Source organism: Danio rerio, chromosome 6 (assembly GCF_052040795.2).
Source record: "Danio rerio strain M-AB ecotype USA chromosome 6, GRCz13ab, whole genome shotgun sequence".
In the NCBI taxonomy this organism is placed as follows: Eukaryota; Metazoa; Chordata; class Actinopteri; order Cypriniformes; family Danionidae; genus Danio; species Danio rerio.
The window spans coordinates 52,603,570-52,625,359 of NC_141026.1; the positions used below are offsets into that span (position 1 = coordinate 52,603,570).

A 21,790-nucleotide genomic window follows, 5' to 3' on the forward strand; every position below is an offset into this window, starting at 1 on the left:
CTCCTTTTTAAAATCGTACCATTTCGAAGACTGAACTTGCACAAATTTGTACGAATTAGCCACTAAACTGGCAAAACGTAAAATACTTACGTTTTCTCGTGAGATCAGGCTGGAAAATGATGAAAGAAAAATTCAACATGTCTCAATCAAAAAGCATATTTGATGGATAACAGGTTAAATTGCAAACCTATAAATCCATAACTTCTTAACTAAAAGGACATACAGGTAGGTCTCTAAACTACTTGCAATAAGTAATTTACAATAAATTATATTATTAAATATTCATGTTAAGTTTTTTTTAGATGTATCTAATATTTTCAGCCAGATTTTAGCGAACTCGCAAAACACAGAACTTTCAGTTGCTATATGTAAAAAGGCATACATCCATGTAAGACCAACTAAAAATCTCCAACTAACCCAAACACTTGCGATCGGTTCATGAGATCAGCCAGATCAGCGAGTATCCATCGAGTCATTAAATTTGATTATGGGCCGATGCCGATCCCCAGCCGATTAATCGATGCATTCCTAGAGTAAACCCATTGCCTTATAACTTAATGTCTTAATAAATATGCACAGTCATTCATAGTTTAAGTCAACTTAAAAGTTCCAAGCTACAATGGGATAACACATTTTGTAAAGTAACTGCGTGAAGTGATTAAGGTCATTTCAGAGGCAGACTGAGCTCTAAAAATGTTCATCAATGGATCCTTCACAGGAGGTCAGTTGTGATTTCCTGTGGTGAGCAGAATGTGTGTGTTGTGTGTTTCTGGCACGTGTGCGAGCTGTCAGACTGAACATGTGCAAAGGAGATTTGTGGGAAACGTCCAGTGACAGCAGCATGAAATGGCCTGAGTGACAGCGAACAGCTGAGGGACGTCCAACCAGACAAAAGGACAGTATATATATGTGCGTGAGTGTGTAAGATGAGTGTGAGTTCAAGCATCTGTGTATCTGCCTATGTCTACTGTGTGGCAAACCATTTCACATTCCTGGGACGCAGTTGTGTTTTGCGTGATTTATAGTTCATCTGAATTTGGTGGAGAGTAAAAGGCATAATTACAGAACGTTCTGTACAGGAATTTTATGTATGGAAATACAAACGGTCTGGGCTGCGGATAAAAAGGGATCATTCACTTAATGACGGGCTACAAGAGATGTTTTATTTAGAGAACATCAAACTGAGCTTGGTGCGCAAGGTTTGGCTAAAGTGCCTATTATGCAAATGAACTTTAAAGGGACAGTTCACTAAAAAAGACACTCACCCTTATGTTGTTCCAAACTGTAATTCTAGGGAATTTCCAGGCTGCTCATTTCCATTCAGTGAAAGTACATAGGGATAGATGCTAAAATTAAAAAAATATATATATTGCTGAATCAACCTGAATACGTTCATTTAACCCAACAAAATTGATTTTACAGGTTAAATTGAGTAAAATCTATGGTAGTCTATTTGTACCACAGGATTTTAAAAACTACCCAGGCTCATTCTGATTACGTACCCTTATATATACATCTGGAGAGCGCCAAATACGTCCCAGGAGCTACGCTCTTTTGCAGTTTTTGTTTTCATGAATCATGTATGCTTTGTTGAGGTCTCAAATTTCTCTCATGACTGCCGTTCGCACCTGCTCTTCTCATGTAAATCCACCTCACCTTGTTAATTACTTATTTTATTTTTTGGCTTTTGTTTTTGTCTTATCTGCTTACTGGAACTGTTCTTCGCTCCAGCTCCATCGTCATGGTCAACTCCGCTCTGCGTCTCAAATACTCTGATGTACATGGCGAGCCACTAGACAAACTGGTAACAGTGGGAAAGCTGTCTATATTATAGCTGTAATCGGGCCATAAAAATTGAGCCTGAGCCTGACAAGCAGGGCCTTAATTTGTGGCGGAACACGCCGGATCCGGCAACCTCTGAAATCAGATCTGGCACCTCATTTTACCGATTCCCGTTCGCTGTTCACTTGCACTTCTTCAGTGACTTCACAACCTGCTTCACTTTCGTCCATGACAGCCAACCCCGGCCCCGGCTCTTGAATGACATCCGCGACACCTAACTCCTATCCAAGAATGACCGTTCCTTTTGAACTGGCCTGATTGCAGTCAAAATTCGCTCTTTTTGACTTCTCTCTGTCATTATGCAGGGATGGGTTTTGATGTTATAACAAACGATTTCACTACTTTCCCGCGCTAATCGGAACGCATCACATGACTGTTCATTTACCACGTAAGCCCAACCCTTGCCTGACCCCATCTAAAATGATAGTAATTAAGCCTGAACCCACCCGAACCCTTCGGGTCCCAGCCAAAGACCTTCAGCTCTAGTCCATATGAAGGTAAGTGGTCAGCTGGTAAGTGCGAAAAGGAACGGTGTCATACCGCCACGTAGCGTTCGATTCAAAGATGAAATGCAGCCATACATTCATCTGGCTACATAGTTCACAATTTCCAGAAATGTATACAGGGCTACGTTTTCAGAATGAGCCTATGTCACAAAAAAGTAATCACAACTTTCTTTTTCACAACTCCAAAATTGCATCTTATAATTCTGATTTGTTCTGATGTGTTCTCTCACATTAAAGCGAAAAATAATAATCAGAACTCAAGATGAAGAAGCTCAATACTTAGAAAAATTCAAAAATAAGAAAAACTTGTAATGCAGTATTTTCAGTTTGTACTCTCTTTATTTCTGAGTTTATATCTCAACTTTTGATTAAATTCTGATTTGTTCTATTAATGAAATGCAAATGTGAAATATATTCTTGGAATTTTCAGAGTGAGAACTGAGAGATAAACAGTTAAAAGAGAGATGAAAGAGATAAAAGAGAGACCCCATATTTGATTTGCAAACTTATTTTTAAAGGGAAAGATGTGAGTAAATGAGCAAATGCACCACAAATAAAATTATTTGCTCACACAAGGGGTTCTAAGCTTTAATAGATTTCTTTCTTCCTTTAGGATAATATGAGTATACTTTTTCTGTTGAACACAAAAGAAGATATTCTGAAGAATGTTGGGGCAAAAAGTCATTGACTTAAATAGCATTTCTGTTCTTACTATAAACCTCAATGGCTATTTTTTCCCATATCTTTCTATAAGGAACTATCACTTTAAAAACAGCACTGGAATAATAACATATGTGTGATTGCAACTTTTCATAATTACTTACATTTATATATCGCTTTTCTGGACACTCAAAGCACTTTACCCATTGGGCGAATCTCTTCATCCACCACCAGTATGTAGCATCCACCTGGATGATGTGATTTATTGCACCAGATCACACACAACACACCAGCTGACTGGTGGAGAGGAGACAGAATGATGAAGCCAATTATCATATGGGGAGGCCATGAAGGACAGAGGCCAATGGGCAAGTTTTGGTCAGGATACCGAGGTTAAACCATTACCCTTTTTTTAAGGACATCCTAAGATTTTTAACGACCACAGAGAGCCAGGACCTCATTTTAACATCTCATCCAAAAGAAGGCGCTTACTGAGCAGTATAGGGTCCCCTTCACTATACTGGGGCAGTAGGACCCACACAGACCAGAGGTTGAGCACCCCCTCACTAACACAACTTCCGGCAGCAACCTAACTTTCCCATGTGGTCTCCCATCTAGGTACTGACCGGGCGCAGCTTCAGTGAGTGACCATGTGAGAGCTGCAGAAAGCTAGCTGCCGGCTTTATCACTTACTTTAGACCTTTCTTCTCAAAATTGCAAGTTTATTTCTCACACTTGCACTTTTGTTCTTTAGAAAAAGTCAGAACTGGGGGAAAATTTTACATAAAATTATGAAAGAATTTAAGCAAGATTTCGTAAAGCAGGTAATAACTGCAGATGAGGAATTAATTCAGTGTAGCATCATTTGTGGACATTTTTGCAGCTTTTTATACTCATCAAATACAAAAGAAAAAGGGTGGTTCTGACGCATTTAACAGTCATCAGTATCTTTAATTCTTAGAAGTTTTTAATATTTCAATGTTTAAAAAAGAATTATATATAATTTTATGTATTTATGCAAGCATTATATCATCTTTGCATTGAATTACCAAAAACGAGGTGTGTGAGGCGTTTCTAATGCAGTGTCCATGGGGCTGAACAGTACATTTGACAATGTTCTCTCTTTTCTCTGCTGTTATCAGTCTCGCATAGTTTTTTTTTCCTTTTTCTAAAAGTTTTAATAACACCATCGTAGTTTTTCTTTTATCATTTCAGCAAATAGGATTGTAGAAAAAATATTTGTAACACTCTCCTGTTCACTGCACTGTAAGTTTACCCAACTATGACTACTTCCGCTACTAAGAAACCCAGATATGTGAAAAAGGTCTGTTGAGCATTCATTCATTTTCCTTCGTCTTAGTCCCCTATTTATCAGGGGTCGCCACAGTGGAATGAACCGCCAACTATTCCGGCATATGTTTCATGCAGCGGATGCCCTTTCACCCACAACCCAATACTGGGAAACACCCATACACTCACACACACACACACACACACACACACACACACACACACACACACACACACACACACACACACACACACACACACACTTATACACTACAGCCAATTGTTTACCCAATTCACCTACAGCGCATGTCTTTGTACTGTGAGGGAAAGCGAAGGAAACCCACGCCAACACGGGGAAAACATGCAAACTCCAAAAAAAACTCCAACTGGTCCAGCCAGGACACAAACCAGCAACCTTCTTGCTGTGAGGTGACAGTGCTAACCACTGGGCCACCGTGGCACCCTGAGCATTTACAGTAAACGTTAAAAACTATTACTTTGTGTAACAAAGAAGAAACACTATATGAGCACTATATGAGCATATTCATTTAGCACAAGTTCAGCACTTGAAGACTGAAGCTCGGTTCCAAACTCAAAATGACTGATTCTCCTTATCTGAGTCCAGATGTAATCACCGTGCTCCTGAATCCGGCTTTACAAACAGTTTACAGTTTATCAGGACACTGACAGCTGAGAAACGTCAGGAATCTGAAGTTCACTGAACCCTCTTTGTGCAGTAATGAGGATCCATTAGCACGTAACTCGACACTGTTCCTGGATCAGAGGCAGCAGATGCTGATGTCTTTACACGGCTATTAGCATGAGGTGTAATCTGTGCTCTCAGCATTAAATGAAATTAAGAAGAGCTGAAACACTGGAAAACTTGCAGACCTCGAGAGCTTGTTTAAAACCACATATGTTGCATTTTAGATGCTCATATTCACTTGAATTCATCACTAGCTGTCAAGTATAACTACCAATGGGTAACCCATTCAATCTGACAGTGACAATGCTGGTTGATCAACTGCGCCAAATGGTGCACAGCAGGGTTATGATGATCAACAAGCCAGACAAGCACCAGTTCAGCATATAAGAGCGTTTAGCTATTAGCTTTAAATGTAATTCTGAATAGCATTCAAATGTACAATAGATTCTAATAATAATAATAATAATAATAATAATAATAATAATAATAATAATAATAACAACAATAATAATAATAATAATAGTCAAAGATTGTAATAATAATAATAATAATAATAATAATAATAGTCAAATATTGTATAAAAATAATAACTATAACAACAACAACAATAATAATAATAGTCAAAGATGGTAATAATAATAATTAATTAATAAAATTATAATAATAATAATAATAAACAAATATAATAATAATAATAATAATAATAATAATCAAAGATTGTTATAATAATAACAATAACAATAGTAATAATAATAACAATAATAATAGTCAAAGATTGTAATAACAACAACAATAATAACGACAACAACAACGATAATAATAATAATAGTAAAATATTGTAATAATAATAATAATAATAGTCAAAGATTGTAATAATAATATTAATATTTAATAATAATAATAATAGTCAAAGATTGTAATAATAATAATAATCATCATCATCATCACCATCATCATCATCATCATCATCCTTCTAAAAACATGTATCACTTCCAAATGTAGTAGTGTTAAATAAAATAAAAAATGAATAAAATGAAAAAACAACAACCTTCTTAAGCACATTACATGCATGAAAACCTAAAACATCAACTAAAGCTATAACAAAAATGTACTAATGTAAAATGTAATAACAATGCTAGTAAAAGATGACAACAAAAACAACAATAATAATAATAATATAACTTCCAAATGTAGCACTGTTAAATAAAATAAAATATTTATAATAATAATAAATTTTATAATTAAATTATATTTATAATTAAGTGAAAAAACATTCCTAAGCACATTACATGCATGCAAACCTAAAACTCCTAAAACTGAAACTATACAATATATTTTCAAATGACTTCTATCTAAGACTAATCTGTGAAAACTAAAAACAAATCAAAATAAGTAGTAAAACATATTTGTGTTTGCCATATGGCCTCCTTTTGCGACCAATCCAGTATCAACTTGTCTTAGAAATGACAGATACAAGTCCTGCACACAGTGGCCAGAGGGATTTTAAACCATCCATTTTGCAGGTCACTATGTGATCCTGCTGGAGGAAAACGTTTCCTGACTCGCTCCTCCAAAACACCCCAAAGCGGCTCAATAATATTTAGATCTGGTGACTGTGCAGGCCATGGGAGATGTTCAGCTTCACTTTCATGCTCATCAAACCACTCTGTCATCGGTCTTGCTTTGTGTATTGGTGCATTATCATCCTGATACACAGCACTGCAATCAGGATACAATGTTTAACCCATTGAATGCACATGGTCCTCCAGAATGGTTTAGTCACCCTTGGCAGTGATGCACCCATCTAACTAAAGTATTTGGCCTAGGAATGCCATGATATTACAGCACAAGCCATCACTGATCCACCTCAAAAACTGTGCTAATTAACCACTCTACTAATTAAACCTGCACACTCTGCTCTTACTGGTGGAATGTGCAATGAATGAAGATTAGTCACTAGGCTGCTCATATTTAGCCATGAATCCTCCAACACTAAACTGACCAGTGTTTCAGTTTCGTTGTCCAACTCCTGTAGCTTAAGAGTGTTTGTGTTGCTCTTCTTTTCCCGCAATTTTAAAGAAATGCCCATGTCTTCAACACAGAAGCGCGTTCGCCTCTTTCTGAGAGCTTGACCTCCCCCTGTTGGAGAAGTGTATGCTGGAGTCCAGGGTCAGAAGGTGAAGATCCGACCAAAGAGCAAACACAAAGAGCCTCGTCCTTAAAAAGACCAAAGAAAAGCAGACGAGATCCAGACAGATGCACTATCTCAAATTGAACTCATTTATAAAGAGTAAAGCGAAGCCTTTATCTATTGTACCTCCAAGACAATTCGTCTTTTACTCCTCCAACAAAGAGTTCACCTTGATGACGTGGCCAGATTGCATGAATCAAAAGCCTTAAAGCTAATCTTTCCTTATCTGTGAGTGAATTGGGTGTTTGGTGATATAAATGTTGTTGTTGATCACTGTGTTTCTCTTTATTTAAGAGTATTTTTTATAATAAATATATTTAAGGTAGCCTATGGAATATTTTGTTTGCACTCAAAGGTGCATGCATATATAGTACTGCAATTTGAGGTGAATGAGGTTAGAGCTGAAGTCAACTTGATCTTACTGTTTATTGGATGGATCATCAGAGCCACAGAATGTTCTCAGTGTGTGGTTTATTCTTAGAATCTTTCTGAACGCTTTCCTTCAGAGAATTTAAACTGAGGTCAGATATAATTTCTACTTTAATCCTAAAGCAAATGAACTCAGATTATGTCAACAAAACATGCATGATGGAAGCTCAGAGACAAAAAAAAAGTACAGTTAAAGGCAAAATTATTAGCCCTCCTGTAAAATTTGTAGTCTTTTTCAAAAACTTCCCAGGTAATGGGAAAGGTTTAATAGAGCAAGGACACTTTCTATATTTCCTGTTATATATTTGTTGTCTGGGGAAAGTCTTATTTATTAAATTTGGCAGGAAAAGGGCACGTTTTTTTCCTCAATATTACTAGTGGGGCGGCACGGTGGCTCATTAGCACTGTCATCTCACAGCACGAAGGTCGCTGGTACGAGTCAGTTGGCATTTCTATGTGGAGTTTGCATGTTCTCCCTGTGCTGGCATGGGTTTCCTCCAGGTGCTCCTGTTTTCTCCACAGTCCAATTGGATGAACTAAATTGGCCATAGTGTATGTGTGTGAATAAGTGTGTATGGATGTTTCCCAGTACTGGGTTACAGCTGGAAGGGCATCCAACATATGCTGGTAGTTAATTCGTCTGTGGCGAACACTGATGAATAAAGGAAATAAGCCAAAGGAAATGACTGAATGACTAATACTAGCCCCTTAATTGGCTACAGAACAAACCACTGTTGTCCTAATTAACTATTCATTTTTTTGTCGGCTTAGTCCCTTTATTAATCTGCGGTCACCACAGTGGAATGAACCGCCAACTTATCCAGCAAGTTTTTTACGCAGCGGATGCCCTTCCAGCCGCAATCCATCTCTGGGAAACATCCACACACACTCATTCACACACACACAATGGACAATTTAGCCACCTGTACCGCATGTCTTTGGACAGTGGGGGAAACCGGAGCACCCGGAGGAAACCCACGCGAAGGCAGGGAGAACATGCAAACTCCACACAGAAACACCAACTGAGCCGAGGTTCGAACCAGCGACCCAGCGACCTTCTTGCTGTGAGGCGACAGAACTACCTACTGCGCCACTGCCTCGCCCAGCCTAATTAACCTAGTTAAGCCTTTAAATGTCACTTTAAGCTAAATTCTACTATCTAGCCAATTATGTAATAAAATATTATGTACTGTTATCATGGCAATCATAACATAAATTTGGCATTAGAGATTGAATTATATTAAAAAAAAAAATTTCAATTATTACATTTGACTTCAAATGTATATATTTTTAATGAATAAATACAATCTCTATTATCAGAACCATATTTACCCAAAATAATTAGGGAATTTTTATTTAGCATAAAAAAATACAAATTATGACCATTAAGATTTTTATGATAACTAAGTAAAAAGTCATCATATTATTATTATTATTATTATTACTATTATTCATTGATTTTCCCTCAGATTAATATCTTTATAGCTCGTTTCCACAGACTGAAGTACGGTACGGTACATGTCACCTTTATCAGGCTTGCGTTTCCACAGCTAAAAGGGTACCAATGGTACTCTTTTGGTGGGCGTGGTGTACTACAGAAATTTTCAGTCAACGTCATTCTCGCTTGAAAAAAAGTGTCTACGGTAAAGCTGTACGGGTCGCTTACATATCATATGAGAAGCACTTCTCACAAAACAGATGCTTTATACACACAAATACTTCTGTATAAATGTTTATTACTAACTTTTCTATGAACATGATTTGATTATAACTGCAGATCAATGCGAAATAGCCTACTGTAACGTCTGTAATTATATAAAATAAATAAATTAATGCAACATATGTAAACACATAGAGATCCTTACAGTCTCCGATATGTTACCAACTACAGAAGAACTACACACAACAGACATTTAATCCTTATTTAGGTTCAAAACAACATAAATTATAGTCCCCAGTCAGAGCAGACCTGTCATGATTAAATGTGTCTTTAATCTTCACCAGCATGTGTAACCTCTTGTTAGAAAATAATTCCATCATTCAGAGTTAATAATAGTCCAAAAGGTTATGATAATAGCTAAACATGGCAGTTTGTTCACATTTGCTGAAAAAATAATGTGCTCCTTTTTTCCAGCTTCTCCTTTGTTTTTTCGCGCTTCACTCTCGCGTTTGTCAGTTTCTCACAGAATTCGGTTTCAAAAGCACATCAATAATCAAGCGCACGTTATTATCATCAGCTCAAGAAGTTTGTTATTTCAGATATAGATGTGCGGCGAGCGCAAGCAAGACAGCGAAACCACTCGCACTTCAGACTGGCTCGTAAAAAACTACAGTGCACAGGGTAAAACCTGCTCTTCTTCTTGGCTTTGTAACTGTTCATCAAGACGTCGACAAGGTTTGTTTGAGCCCGGGTCGACCATGGCTCATTATTATATGTATATATAATTACACTGTAATCTCTCGGCTGTGTATTTAAAACATGGTTCCTTTGTTTTCATTCTGACTTGTTGCGTGAGCGAATGACGTATCTCTGTAAACCAATAGCGTTCAGGTGCGCGTCTAGCTCCGCCTTTTGGTACCCTTTCTCGTGTTTGGTACCCTTTCGAAAGGGTGCCGAAAAAGTGGTATGGTACAGTTCGGTTTGGTATGCCTTTTGACTTATCCAGCATATGTTTTACACAGCGGATGCCCTTCCAGCTGCAACCCAGTACTGGGAAGTACCCACACACTTCTGCATTCGCACACATACACTACGGGCAATTTAGTTTATTCAATTCACCTATAGCGCATGTTTTCGGACTGTGAGTGAAACCAGAGCACCGGGAGGAAACCCACACCAACACGGGAAGAACATGCAAACTCCACACAGAAATGTCAACTGGTCCAGCCGGGACTCGAACCAGCGACCTTCTTGCTGTGAAGTGACAGTGCTAACCACTGAGCCACCGTGCCACTTTTATTATTATTTTTTTTATTGTCTATTTTAAATAATGATTCTCGCATACAATGATTCTATAATAAAAAATATATTTTTAAAAAATTATATTATTAAGATAACTAGGATTATGGGAGTCACAGTGGTGCAATGGGTAGCACGATCGCCTCACAGCAAGAAGGTCGCTGGTTCGAGCCTCGGCTGGGTCAGTTGGCATTTCTGTGTGGAGTTTGCATATTCTTCCCATGATCGCGTGGGTTTCCCCTCAGGTGTTCCGGTTTCCCCCACAGTCCAAAGACATGCGCTATAGGTGAACTGGGTAAGCTAAATTGCCCATAGTGTATAAGTGTGAATGAGACTGTGTGGGTGTTTCCCAGTGATGGGTTGCAGCTGGAAGGACATCCGCTGTCTAAAACACATGCTGGATAAGTTGGCGGTACATTCTGCTGTGGCATCCCCTAATTAATAAAGGGACTAAGGGAAATGAATGAAATGAAATATTCATGCTTGCCCAGCTATTAGTTAACTTCACAATGACTTCTGAGCAAACTCATTGAGTGCCCCCCTTCCTGTGGTCCTTGGTTTTATCCGCTAAATCTATAAGTGAAACGTTGCTAGCATCCATCTAATATACGTAAAATACCACCCGTTTCAAAATAATCTGCTTCATTCGTCATCACTACAGAGGGCAGGTTCCTATAAGCCTGTGTCAGACATATAAGCATGCATATTGTGGGCCAATCACATTTCCATCCCCAAATCTGAGTTGGTCCCATTATTATTAAGTGTGCTTGAGCTGATGAACTGTCACCTTGTTCCCTGCGGAGAGAAGCTCCTGTCCAAACAAAACCCTGTTAGTGCAGATCATCTGGACAAACGCTTGTGTGTGCCACTTCTCCAAGCGCTGGAGAGAAAAAAAACAGGGGAGAACGAGTGAGAGTGATGGAGACAGAAGGGAAAGTCAAGCATGAGTGACCCCTTTATGATGGCCATCACAGACGCGGAGCCACATTTCACTTTCTGCGCACTCTTGCAAAACACAGCCAGCATGATGCCAACATGTCGCTAGCTGCTTAGATATAATAGCTGCTAAGATATTACACTCTATTAAGTTGCCGGAGTGATTTGAGTTGTTTCTAGGTGGTTGCTAAGGCATTATTAGTGATTATATGTTGCTATGCTGTTGCTAGGTTGTTTTAAGTGGTTTTTAATTGGTTGCTAGGGTATTATTAATGAATCTAATTATGCCAATATAAGGGACGCTTGTTTGTTTTGAGTTGCTTCTAGGTGGTTGCTAGGGCATTATTATTGATTATATGTCTCTATGGAGTTGTTAGGCTGTTTATGTGGTTTTAGATGGTTGCTAAGGTATTATTAATGACTCTTATTATGCTCATATGTTTCACTTGTTTGTTTGAGTTGTTTCTAAGTGGTTGTTAAGGCATTATTAGTGATTCTATGTTTCTAGGTGGTTGGTAAGGCATTATTAGTGATTCTATGTTTCTAGACGGTTGCTAATGCATTTTTAATATGTTGCTATGCAGTTGCTGGATTGTAATAATTGGTCTTTAGATGGTTGCTAAGGTATTATTAATGATTCTAATATGTTGATATGAGGTCACTGCTTTGAGTTGTTTCTAGGTGGTTGCTAAGCTATTATTATAGTGTATATTATATATATTATATATATTATGTATATTATATATATTATAGTGATTCTTTGTTGTTATGCTGTTGCTAGGTTGTTTTAGGAGGTTTATTTGTGGTTGCTAAGGTATTATTAATGATTCTGATTATGTAGATATGAGGTTGTTTTATTGTTATAAGTTGTTTCTAGGTGGTTGCTAAGGCATTATTTGTGACTATGTTTCTAGGTGGTTGCTAAGGCATTATTAGTGATTCTATGTTTTAAAGGCGGTTGCTAAGGCATTATTAGTGTTTCTATGTTTCTAGGTGGTTGCTAAGGCATTATTAGTGTTTCTGTTTCAAGGTGGTTGCTAAGGAATTATTAGTGTTTCTATGTTTCTAAGTGGTTGCTAAGGCATTATTTGTGACTATGTTTCTAGGTGGTTGCTAAGGCATTATTAGTGATTCTATGTTTCTAGGCAGTTGCTAAGGCATTATTAGTGATTCTGTCTCTAGGTGGTTGCTAAGGCATTATTAGTGATTCTGTCTCTAGGTGGTTGCTAAGGCATTATTAGTGATTCTGTCTCTAGGTGGATGCTAAGGCATTATTAGTGTTTCAATGTGGTTGCTAAGGCATTATTAGTTATTTTGTTTCTAGGCGGTTGCTAAAGCATTATTAGTGTTTCTATGTTTATAGGTGGTTGCTAAGGCAGTATTAGTGATTCTATGTTGTTATGCAGTTGCTAGGCAGTTTTAAGTGCTTTTTAGATGGTTGCTAAGGTATTATTGATGACTCTATGTTGATATGAGGGCGCTTGTTGAGTTGTTTCTAGGTGGTTGCTAAGGCATTATTGGTGATTCTGTCCACGACTTGTGAAACAAACTTCCACTATATATTAGACCAGCTTCCACTTTGTCGACGTTCAAGTCTTCTAGCCATATTAACCTAGAAAATAGCAGCTTTTCATTTTCCGTCACTCTTATTACACAATACAACTACAGAAGAGTCGAGTTTAAAAAGGAAAATTATCAAAACTGTAGTTATTTTAAAGTGATATGCTAATGGTCTAATCTGATTTAATGATTTATGCTAAGCTAAGCTAAATGTGCTCCCACCAGACATGGACATTGGCTGAAGGGATACAAAAATAGTAAAACTCAACTGTTTAAACAAAAATGTGAAGACTTCCTTTGAGCTTTGTATGCAGTTTCTAGGTCATTCATTGCTTTCTGACCCATTCAAAAGGGTCAATGCTCTTCAATCTGGTATTCTATTCTTTAGATATGGCTGAAGTACCACTTCTAATATACATCTGTGGACATTTTGACCATGTTATTGTACATTTTACTGTTTAATAATCCACCAGAGAACAATAACATCATATAAAAACACCATAAAATTCCCAGAACGCTTCATCAAAATGTATAAAGGAGAACTTATGAATGAACGTTTAAAACTTCCAACATGAACTTCCTGGACTCCAAGCCCCTCGTCATGTTAACCACACTGGAAACTTCCTCTCAGGCCTCTGCAGCTCTGCGGTGAGGCAAAAAAAAGAGCGACCCACAGAGCTAACACAAATAAACACATGCACACGAGTGCGATTTCCCTTTAGTGTAGGCTCTTTTCTGTAATACGTAGGCTCTTTGTTGTTTGTTGCGTAGGCTTGCTCCTGTAACCGCAGACAGATGCTCTATTTACGTTTTTGCCTCTAGTTGGCTTTTTCTTGCAGAGGACACATTGATTCCTCAAAGAGAGATGGAGATTATGAAAAGTTAATATCAAGTGTTTATAGTCTTTCAGTGCCTGCAATGAGTAGGGTCTTCATCTCTTCACACCAAATGCCATTTTCGAGACGGCTGCCTTATTTTAATCTCAGGTTTTCCAACACCTATGTGCGAATGACGACAGAGATCAAAGCGGAGTTTGCAAGAATTGATGTGGGTGTGAAAAACGTTTGTGTGAGTGGTCTTAAGGACCCAATGTACTCATAGTGAATTCCGTTTTCATTCTTTGTTTTTTCTTGAAAGGTTGCTTTGGAAAGGGAGATTTGAATGGCTAAACCAAACTCCAGATGAACTTCATTTTGGCATCGCTCCAGACTTTTCTTTGATTTCCTTTGAAATATACATTAAAGGGGGCTATTCGTATACATTAAAGGGAACTGTACTGTATTATTCGTCCACACACTTCTTATCGCAAGGAAAGCAGTGAAGACTTACATCTCTTCTCATTGTGTCCTTCTTTTGAAAGTGATAACAGAAAGCTGCGCATTGTGGCATGTATAAATATTTGTTTCTGTATTACACCAGGGCTATTTAATTAAGTTTGTCATGGGGCCGGAGTAAAGCATCCTAACTGAAGGGCCGGAGAGATAGGACTTGCTATATGAGTGATGACACAACTGCATATAAGAGCTCATATGCTGTATTGTTGCTCCTTAAGACACTCAGGGTAGCTTTTTTATACATTAAAATGGTCATATATTGTATTTTGAAACTACATGAAATGACTGCATTGTACAATAGACTTTTTTTACAAACATTTAAATGTTGTATTTCAAAGCACAACAAAAGCAGTGCATTGCTGATGTATGCTTCTTCTACATCCAGACACATTCATATGTTATTTTTTGAACTGCTTAACAATTATGGATGCAACAATTATAGATTTTGGTTGTACGGTTATATAGTCTAAAGAATAATCATGCTTTTACGGTTATCACATCTTACGTAATTTCAAGCTTTATATTAGGTAGGTAGGTATTGAGATTAACTGTTGGTGCCATTTGCGTTCATACATACATTCATTCATTTTCTTGTCGGCTTAGTTCCTTTATTAATCCGGGGTCGCCGCAGTGGAATGAACCGCCAATTTATCCAGCAAGTTTTTTTACGCAGCAGATGCCCTTCCAGCTGCAACCCATCTCTGGGAAATCATACATACATAATCATTTTAATAATAATTCATCTAACATATCTTTTGTCTACATTGCACTGAAAGGCACGCACAACTCTCACTGTGAGATGTTTTCTACTGTGTGCGCCTGGAAATATGAAAATGTTCTTCTGATTAATGTACAATGCAGTTTGTACAGTAATATTTTATGTCTTTTAGTAGATATATTTTATGAGAGACTTGCTATATTTACCAAATAAAGTGAATCTAATTGTATTTGCCTTTAAAATATTCAATAAAAATTAAAAAGATATAATTTTTTATTTCACATTTTAAGGTTTTAGGTATGATAATCCCAAAATAATTCTGCAGAAGTCCACCGATTTTTACCAAAATTCTATGCAGAAATATCAGAAAACGTCCGCACATTCCGTCTGGCCCAATATAATTCTCAATATGTGCATTCATTACACCAAAAAAAGGTAATTACCTCTGAAATGTCAGTTATTTTTTAACACGGATTAAATTGATCATGCTCTTTTATATGTGATCCACAACATTTATATTACTTAGTAAAATCCTATGTTTTAGGTGTGACTAACTGGCAACATACATATACTTTGCTTTTCCCGGTCTGAGCAGAGGAAGGTGTCCTTTTCAAGTCCTTTCCTCCTACGGTTTCTTCAGAGCTCTCTGTTTTCCCTAATATCAAGGCCAGTGAACAGAAAAAAACTTTACAAAACAGAAACAATAGAAAAAAGTTTAAAAAGTCAGCATGGCCTAAAATGGCCTAAAGTTGATTACAACATATTAAATGACCCAACCACAAAGTTTTACTCACTTTAAAGGGCATTTATCATGCAAAAATCAATTTTATAAGGGGTTAGAACAGTTGTTTGGCAACAGTCTGTAAATATAACCAGCTTCTAATGGTAAAATTGTATTAGTTTTATTTTTATAACCACACTTGATAAAACAGCCTGCAGAAACGCTTCGATTGACATTCTCCCTTTGTACGTGTCATCACAGGGGGGAAGCCCCATCCATTAGTGACCATCTCTGTCTCATTAGCATAGGACCTTAGTGTTTATTTTGAATCTGCCACTATGCTGACACATAGGTATGTGTAGCTCCGCCCTCTTCTGAAAAGAGCACAATCTCATTTAAATTTAAAGCGACAGTCACCAAAACTGCACAATCATGATCAAAGCCTAAAAGAGGAAGTTTCAGAGAGTTATAAAACATTATCTGTGTTGTATTTTGAGCTGAATCTTCACATACACACACTAGAGACAGTAAAGACTTTTTTTCATCTTGTGAAAAATGTAACATAGGGTCATTCTAAAAACGTAGCCCTATATACATTTCTGGAAATTGCCAGTTATGTAGCCAGAAGTACGCATGGCTGCATTTCGTCTTTAAAATGAACACATCGGGGTGGTATGATTGCGCTCCTTTTCACGCTTACCAGCTGGCCGATTACCTTAGTTTAGACGACTTTTCTGCCTTTACCATTTTGACCAGTAGCTTGAGATGCAGAGAGGAACTGACCACGACGACAAGGTTCGAGTTTGGCGAAGAACAGTTCGAGAAAGCAGGTAAGACAAAAACAGAAGCCAAATTATAAAATAATCAAGTAAATAAAGGTGAAAATGTGATCAAATCTGGAAATGTGTTAAAGATTTCAGAAGAGGGCTTTTCTTTTTCTGGACTGTTTTAAAACTGTCTGTTGGGTTTAGGGAAGTCGGTGGGCGCTGGTCAACTGGTGTTTGTGAAAGCACTATTGGTTGGGTTTAGGAAAGAAGGAGGGTGGTTCAGTTGATCGTTCAGTCAGTCATTCAGCCAGTCAGTCGACAGCGGCCTCTGGTGGACTTACGTGAGAACAACAGGCGTGAATTGCACTTGCGAGAGAAAGTTGAGATCTGAAAAAGCATATACTGGCCTCTAGTGGATTTGTGAAAACAAAAACTGCAAAAATCTTACCTGCTGGGACATATTTGGTGCTTTAAAATCCAGTAATATTAGCATCTTCATTGTCTGGTCTAGCTTTTATGCATAGGTTATCATCAAAAAACTCAAACATTTTATATCAAGTTTTAGATTTTAGTTTTAATTTGACCTCTAAAAATTATTTTAAAAAACAAAATTATCTTATTAAGGATCAGAAACAGCATGGGCCATCAGTTTACTGGTGTTTGCATCTTCATTGAACTTCCAGAGAAGCTTTGAGTTGGTCATATTAGTAGATTACACACACCTTATCAACATGACCTCGGCTTGTTTGTGTACTAATTTGTGCGTATGCTGCAGAAAGGTCACATATAGTAAAACAAAACTCATCCACAATTAATTTGTAACCGCAGGAGCCGCATAAAAACAGGAAGTCTTTCTATCTTCTCTAACAGGAAGTGGGTGAAACGCAGATGTTTGTTGTTTGTGTCTGCATTTGGAGGCATACGACAGTGTAAGATGAGAATTAGATTTGTTGTATTCACATGATAAGAGTAAACTGTGTCATGCTTGTGTCTGAAAACAAAATCTGAGAAGCTCTGAGCCACATGCGCTTTCCTGAAACACCTTTCCCTGCAGCGCTTTTGCTCTTATAGTGCGTCTTTTGTGTAGTAGTTTTACACACTTTTTGTTCGTTATTAAATGAGGGTAAGTACACTTTACTTCTGCTATTGTTTGGTGTAGGGTTAGGGATTTTTACAATCACCCAACCTTAAGCAGGCCATTCATCTTTTCACCATTACTCATCTTACACCATTTGCTGAGGAGAAGTGTGTGGTTGCTTTTCTAAGTGATTAAATTAATGTTTCCAACTTACTGATGATAAAACTGCAAAGAAAATGCCCCAGACACACACAAGAACTTCTTCTGGCATTCACCCAAAATTACTTAAATAGCATTATCCTTGCAAATACAGAGAACGCCTAAACAACACAATTGTTACACCCTGGCAACCACAGAGAATACCGTAGCATCTAAAACATTACATCAACTGTATAGCAACAACCCGGATACTCAAAATATCCTAAAAACTCAAGCCAGGTTCATTCTGATTACGTACCCTTATATACATATCTGAAGAGCACCAAATACATCCTAGGAGTTATGTTTTTTTTGCAGTTTTTTTTTTTGCAGTTTTTGTTTTCGCAAATCCATCAGTGGCCACTATGGATGCTTTTTGAGATCTCAAATTTCTCTTGCGAATGCCATTCGTACCAGCAGTTCTCACGTAAATCCAACAGAGGCCGCTATCGAGGGATTGAACTGACTGATCAACCGATCACCCCACCCCCCTTCCCTAAACCCAACCAATAGTGTTTTCAAAGGCATCAGATTGACCAGCGGCCACCCACTTGCCTAAACCCAACCAATAGTGTTTTCAAAGGCATCAGATTGACCAGCGGCCAGCCACTTCCCTAAACCCAACTGACAGTGTTTCAAAAGCCCCCGCGGCAGCCTGATTTTTACCACGTTTTCAGATTTTACCACATTGTCACCATGGTATTTACTTTTATTTACTTATTTATTTATTAAGTGTTATTGATCTTATTTTTTGGCTTTTGTTTTTGTCTTACCCCCTTTCTAGAACCATTCTTCACCAGACTCGTCAAGCTCAACTCCGCTCTGCGTCTGAAATCCTTTGACTTACATGGCGAGCTACTGGACAAAGTGGTAAAAGCAGAAAATCAGCCCATATGATTTTTAGTGGACTGAAACTAAGCTTTTTTTGCTCAAATGCTAATGTTACCCCTTCACAACAGGACAAATCCCTGACAATCAAGAATTCATGATAATATGGTATCATGGCTTTGCAGTCAAAAAAAATGTTGTTTTAATTGAAGTCATTAAGACAAAAACATGTGTAAGAATAAGATTTGTCAGCAAAAAATCATTCCATTTGTTAAAACACAGAGAAAGTTGTGGCCAGATTAAGGCTCAAAATCACCCCAGAGTGGATAAAAACATCCTCAATAGCACACAAGGGTTAAAGTGCACAAGACATGAATTTATTTAAGTAGTCAAAATGTCAAAAGCAAGTTGCATGACTATCAGTCCCACTTGTAAACTGGATATATTCACTTATTTAAGCTGCAGCTTCATCAAGACTCGGTCATCCTGAAAGTAGGTCAATTCATTCCCCTCTGCCAACACAACTGTCACTGTGTCCTTGCCGCTCCTTGTCCAAACAGAAGGGAGATTTTCAAAGCGCTTCGGTTTGTCCATTATGTTTACACTTTGAGTCACATTAGTCACGGCTCTTTTCAACTTTATGAGTCACTATGGCGAAGGCATACGACTAGCGCTCAAGCATTACAATATACAAGGATCCAGTTTTGACCTCCCATTAGCCGGCTGTTAAGCTTCTCTTTTTACCTGTGCCACAAAAATCTCGCTTATTACTGAAAGTGAATGCCTTAGCATTGGATATCCTCACCTATTGTGTTTTACAGTCCTTAGCTCTGGCTAATATTCCAAGAAATCACATTGTCGCTTACAGTGTGTGCTTGGACCTTTACTATCAACCTTTTCTAATAATGTTTTATACGCCTGCACTGTTATTCTCAGAACAATGAGTCATCTATAGCTTCCAGACGTTTGTTGTTTGACTGTTGTCCTTATCTTATTCTAGTTAGTTTATGCCATATTGTAAATGACTGTGGCATATCGCGATAGTGTTTCAGATGCCTCTGGCCAGGGGAGATATAGATAACCGAAAACCTTTGTCCTTAACCGAATCAGTGAAAAAAAAAAAAAAACAATCACACTAAAAAGAAACCAAAGTGTCAACATTTACTCAGCCTTGCCTTGTATGTCATCCCATACTTTACTTCCTTTCTTCTCCAAAACACCAAACAAGATATTTTGCTCTGATGAGCATAGCCAAAATTTTTTATATAAAATGAGTGCTCGTCTTGTCGGGTTTAAATATGCAAAGATCAGCAGTCAAAAATGACTTAAAAGGATAAATTGATGTTGCATCTGCAGACATGAAAAACAACAAACAATATTTATTATACAGGGTGGGCCATTTATATGGATACACCTTAATAAAATGGGAATGGTTGGTGATTTTAATGTCCTGTGTGTGGCACATTAGTATATGTGAGGGGGCAAACTTTTGAACTTTTGGCCATTTTGAAGTCGGCAATCTTGGATCCAATCTTCAGTTTTAGATTCACCTTCCAATCTAATTATTATTATTATTATTATTATTATTATTATTATTATTATTACTATTTATTATTGATCTACTTATTTTCCTATTAATTTTTAATTTGTTTATTTTTTCAGCTTATTTTGTGCTAAAAAATTCCAATAATTTTTTACAAAAAAATAAGCTGAAAAAATAAACAGATTAAAAATAATAATATAATTAATTTCTTGTGGAAAACCTGGTGCGGCCCAGCCTCACCAAGACTCTGCCTCCACCGGCCCCCAGGCAAATTGAGTTTGAGACCGTGGGGGAAATCGGAGCATCCGGAGAAAACCCACACCAACACTGGAAGAACAATATATCGCTTCTTATTTTATTTAAAAATCTCTTCAAATATGAATAATTCATACATTTTTTGTCCTTTCTTGAGCTTAAAAATATAGATCTCCACATATTTCCATAATATAAAACAATGTTTCTCAACTAGTAGGTCGTGACCCGGAACATTTTCAGTGGGTCGCGGAGTGTGTGATCAAAAAAACTTCAAAAGTTTAATTTTTTACTTATTTAGATTTTATCTGACTTTTATTTTGAAATGCGCGTGTGACAACCGTACCGTTTCACGTAAAATTTCAGCGCAAGTACGACCCCGAATATGTAAAGTGTGGATTTATATTGACGACAAAAAAGGCTTAAAGCCTCAGTGTGTCATATGTAGTGAGGTGCTCTCACAAGAGAGCATGAAACCCTCTAAATTAAAACGACATTTAGAAACCAAACATCCCAGTTGCAAGGACAAACCTGTGGACTATTTTCAAAGACGACTAATAGCTGAGGGCATCACAAAAGTGCCGAACATCATTATGTTCAAAACAAGTACAGGCACTCCGCTCATCTTACTGTGCTCACCGTATAGCAAAGGCCAAGAAAGCCAACACAAAAGCAGAAGAGCAAATAACTGGTGATTATTATAAAAATGGTTATGATTATTTTAATAATTTTACTTTAATTTGCTGGTTTGTTCTTATCAACAGGATCAGTGTTAATGTTTAATAAACAGTTCAGTTTAGTTAATGGTCCCTTAACTTTTCCATACCCTAACCACTGTTTACAGTATTTGACGTTTTTACTCTGTAATATTACTATAATTTGATACAATGTGTTAAATGACAGTAGTAAATATTGTTTAATTGTAAATCTTGGTGATTTTCTTATGACTTATTGGTCAATTTGGGTCGCGGCTTGATGACCTTGTAAAAATGTGGGTCCTATGGCCAAACCAGTTGAGAACTACTGATATAAAATGCAAGCAGCATTAACATTCTTCAAAATGCCTCTTTTTGTGCTTGACAGAAGTAAAAGCACGGGTCTGAAGCAACACAAAGGTGAATAATGATGATAGCATTTTCATTAACATTAATGCGACGTGTGTTTTGTGTGTGATAAATGAAGAATGGGCACCTCTGCAGCTGCTGGACTGAATAACTCAAGCTGTCGAACTGCAGGTGGTTTGAACTGAGGTTTATAGTGAAAAGACAAACA

General features: G+C 37.4%; 1 protein-coding gene across 14 annotated transcripts in view; it reads right to left on the reverse strand.

Annotated features, from left to right (window-relative positions):
* The window catches only part of LOC147836503 (uncharacterized), a 149,560-nt gene that overhangs the window by 87,048 nt on the left and 40,722 nt on the right, over positions 1-21,790 (reverse strand). For 4 of the 14 annotated variants that reach the window (XR_015494203.1, XR_015494204.1, XR_015494209.1 and 1 more), the window contains one exon: positions 11,371-11,463. The exons of 3 other annotated variants lie outside the window; for them this stretch is intronic. Coding sequence is in view for 1 of the 11 variants with exons in the window: in XM_087258097.1 (XP_087114223.1) it covers positions 11,371-11,463 (93 nt within the window). In the remaining 10 variants the exon portion in view is untranslated. Of the gene's footprint in view, positions 1-1,265; positions 1,347-3,172; positions 3,306-11,370; positions 11,464-15,697; positions 15,787-21,790 lie in introns of all 14 variants that reach the window. 7 more of the 14 variants (XR_015494200.1, XR_015494202.1, XR_015494211.1 and 4 more) reach the window with 5 other exon arrangements.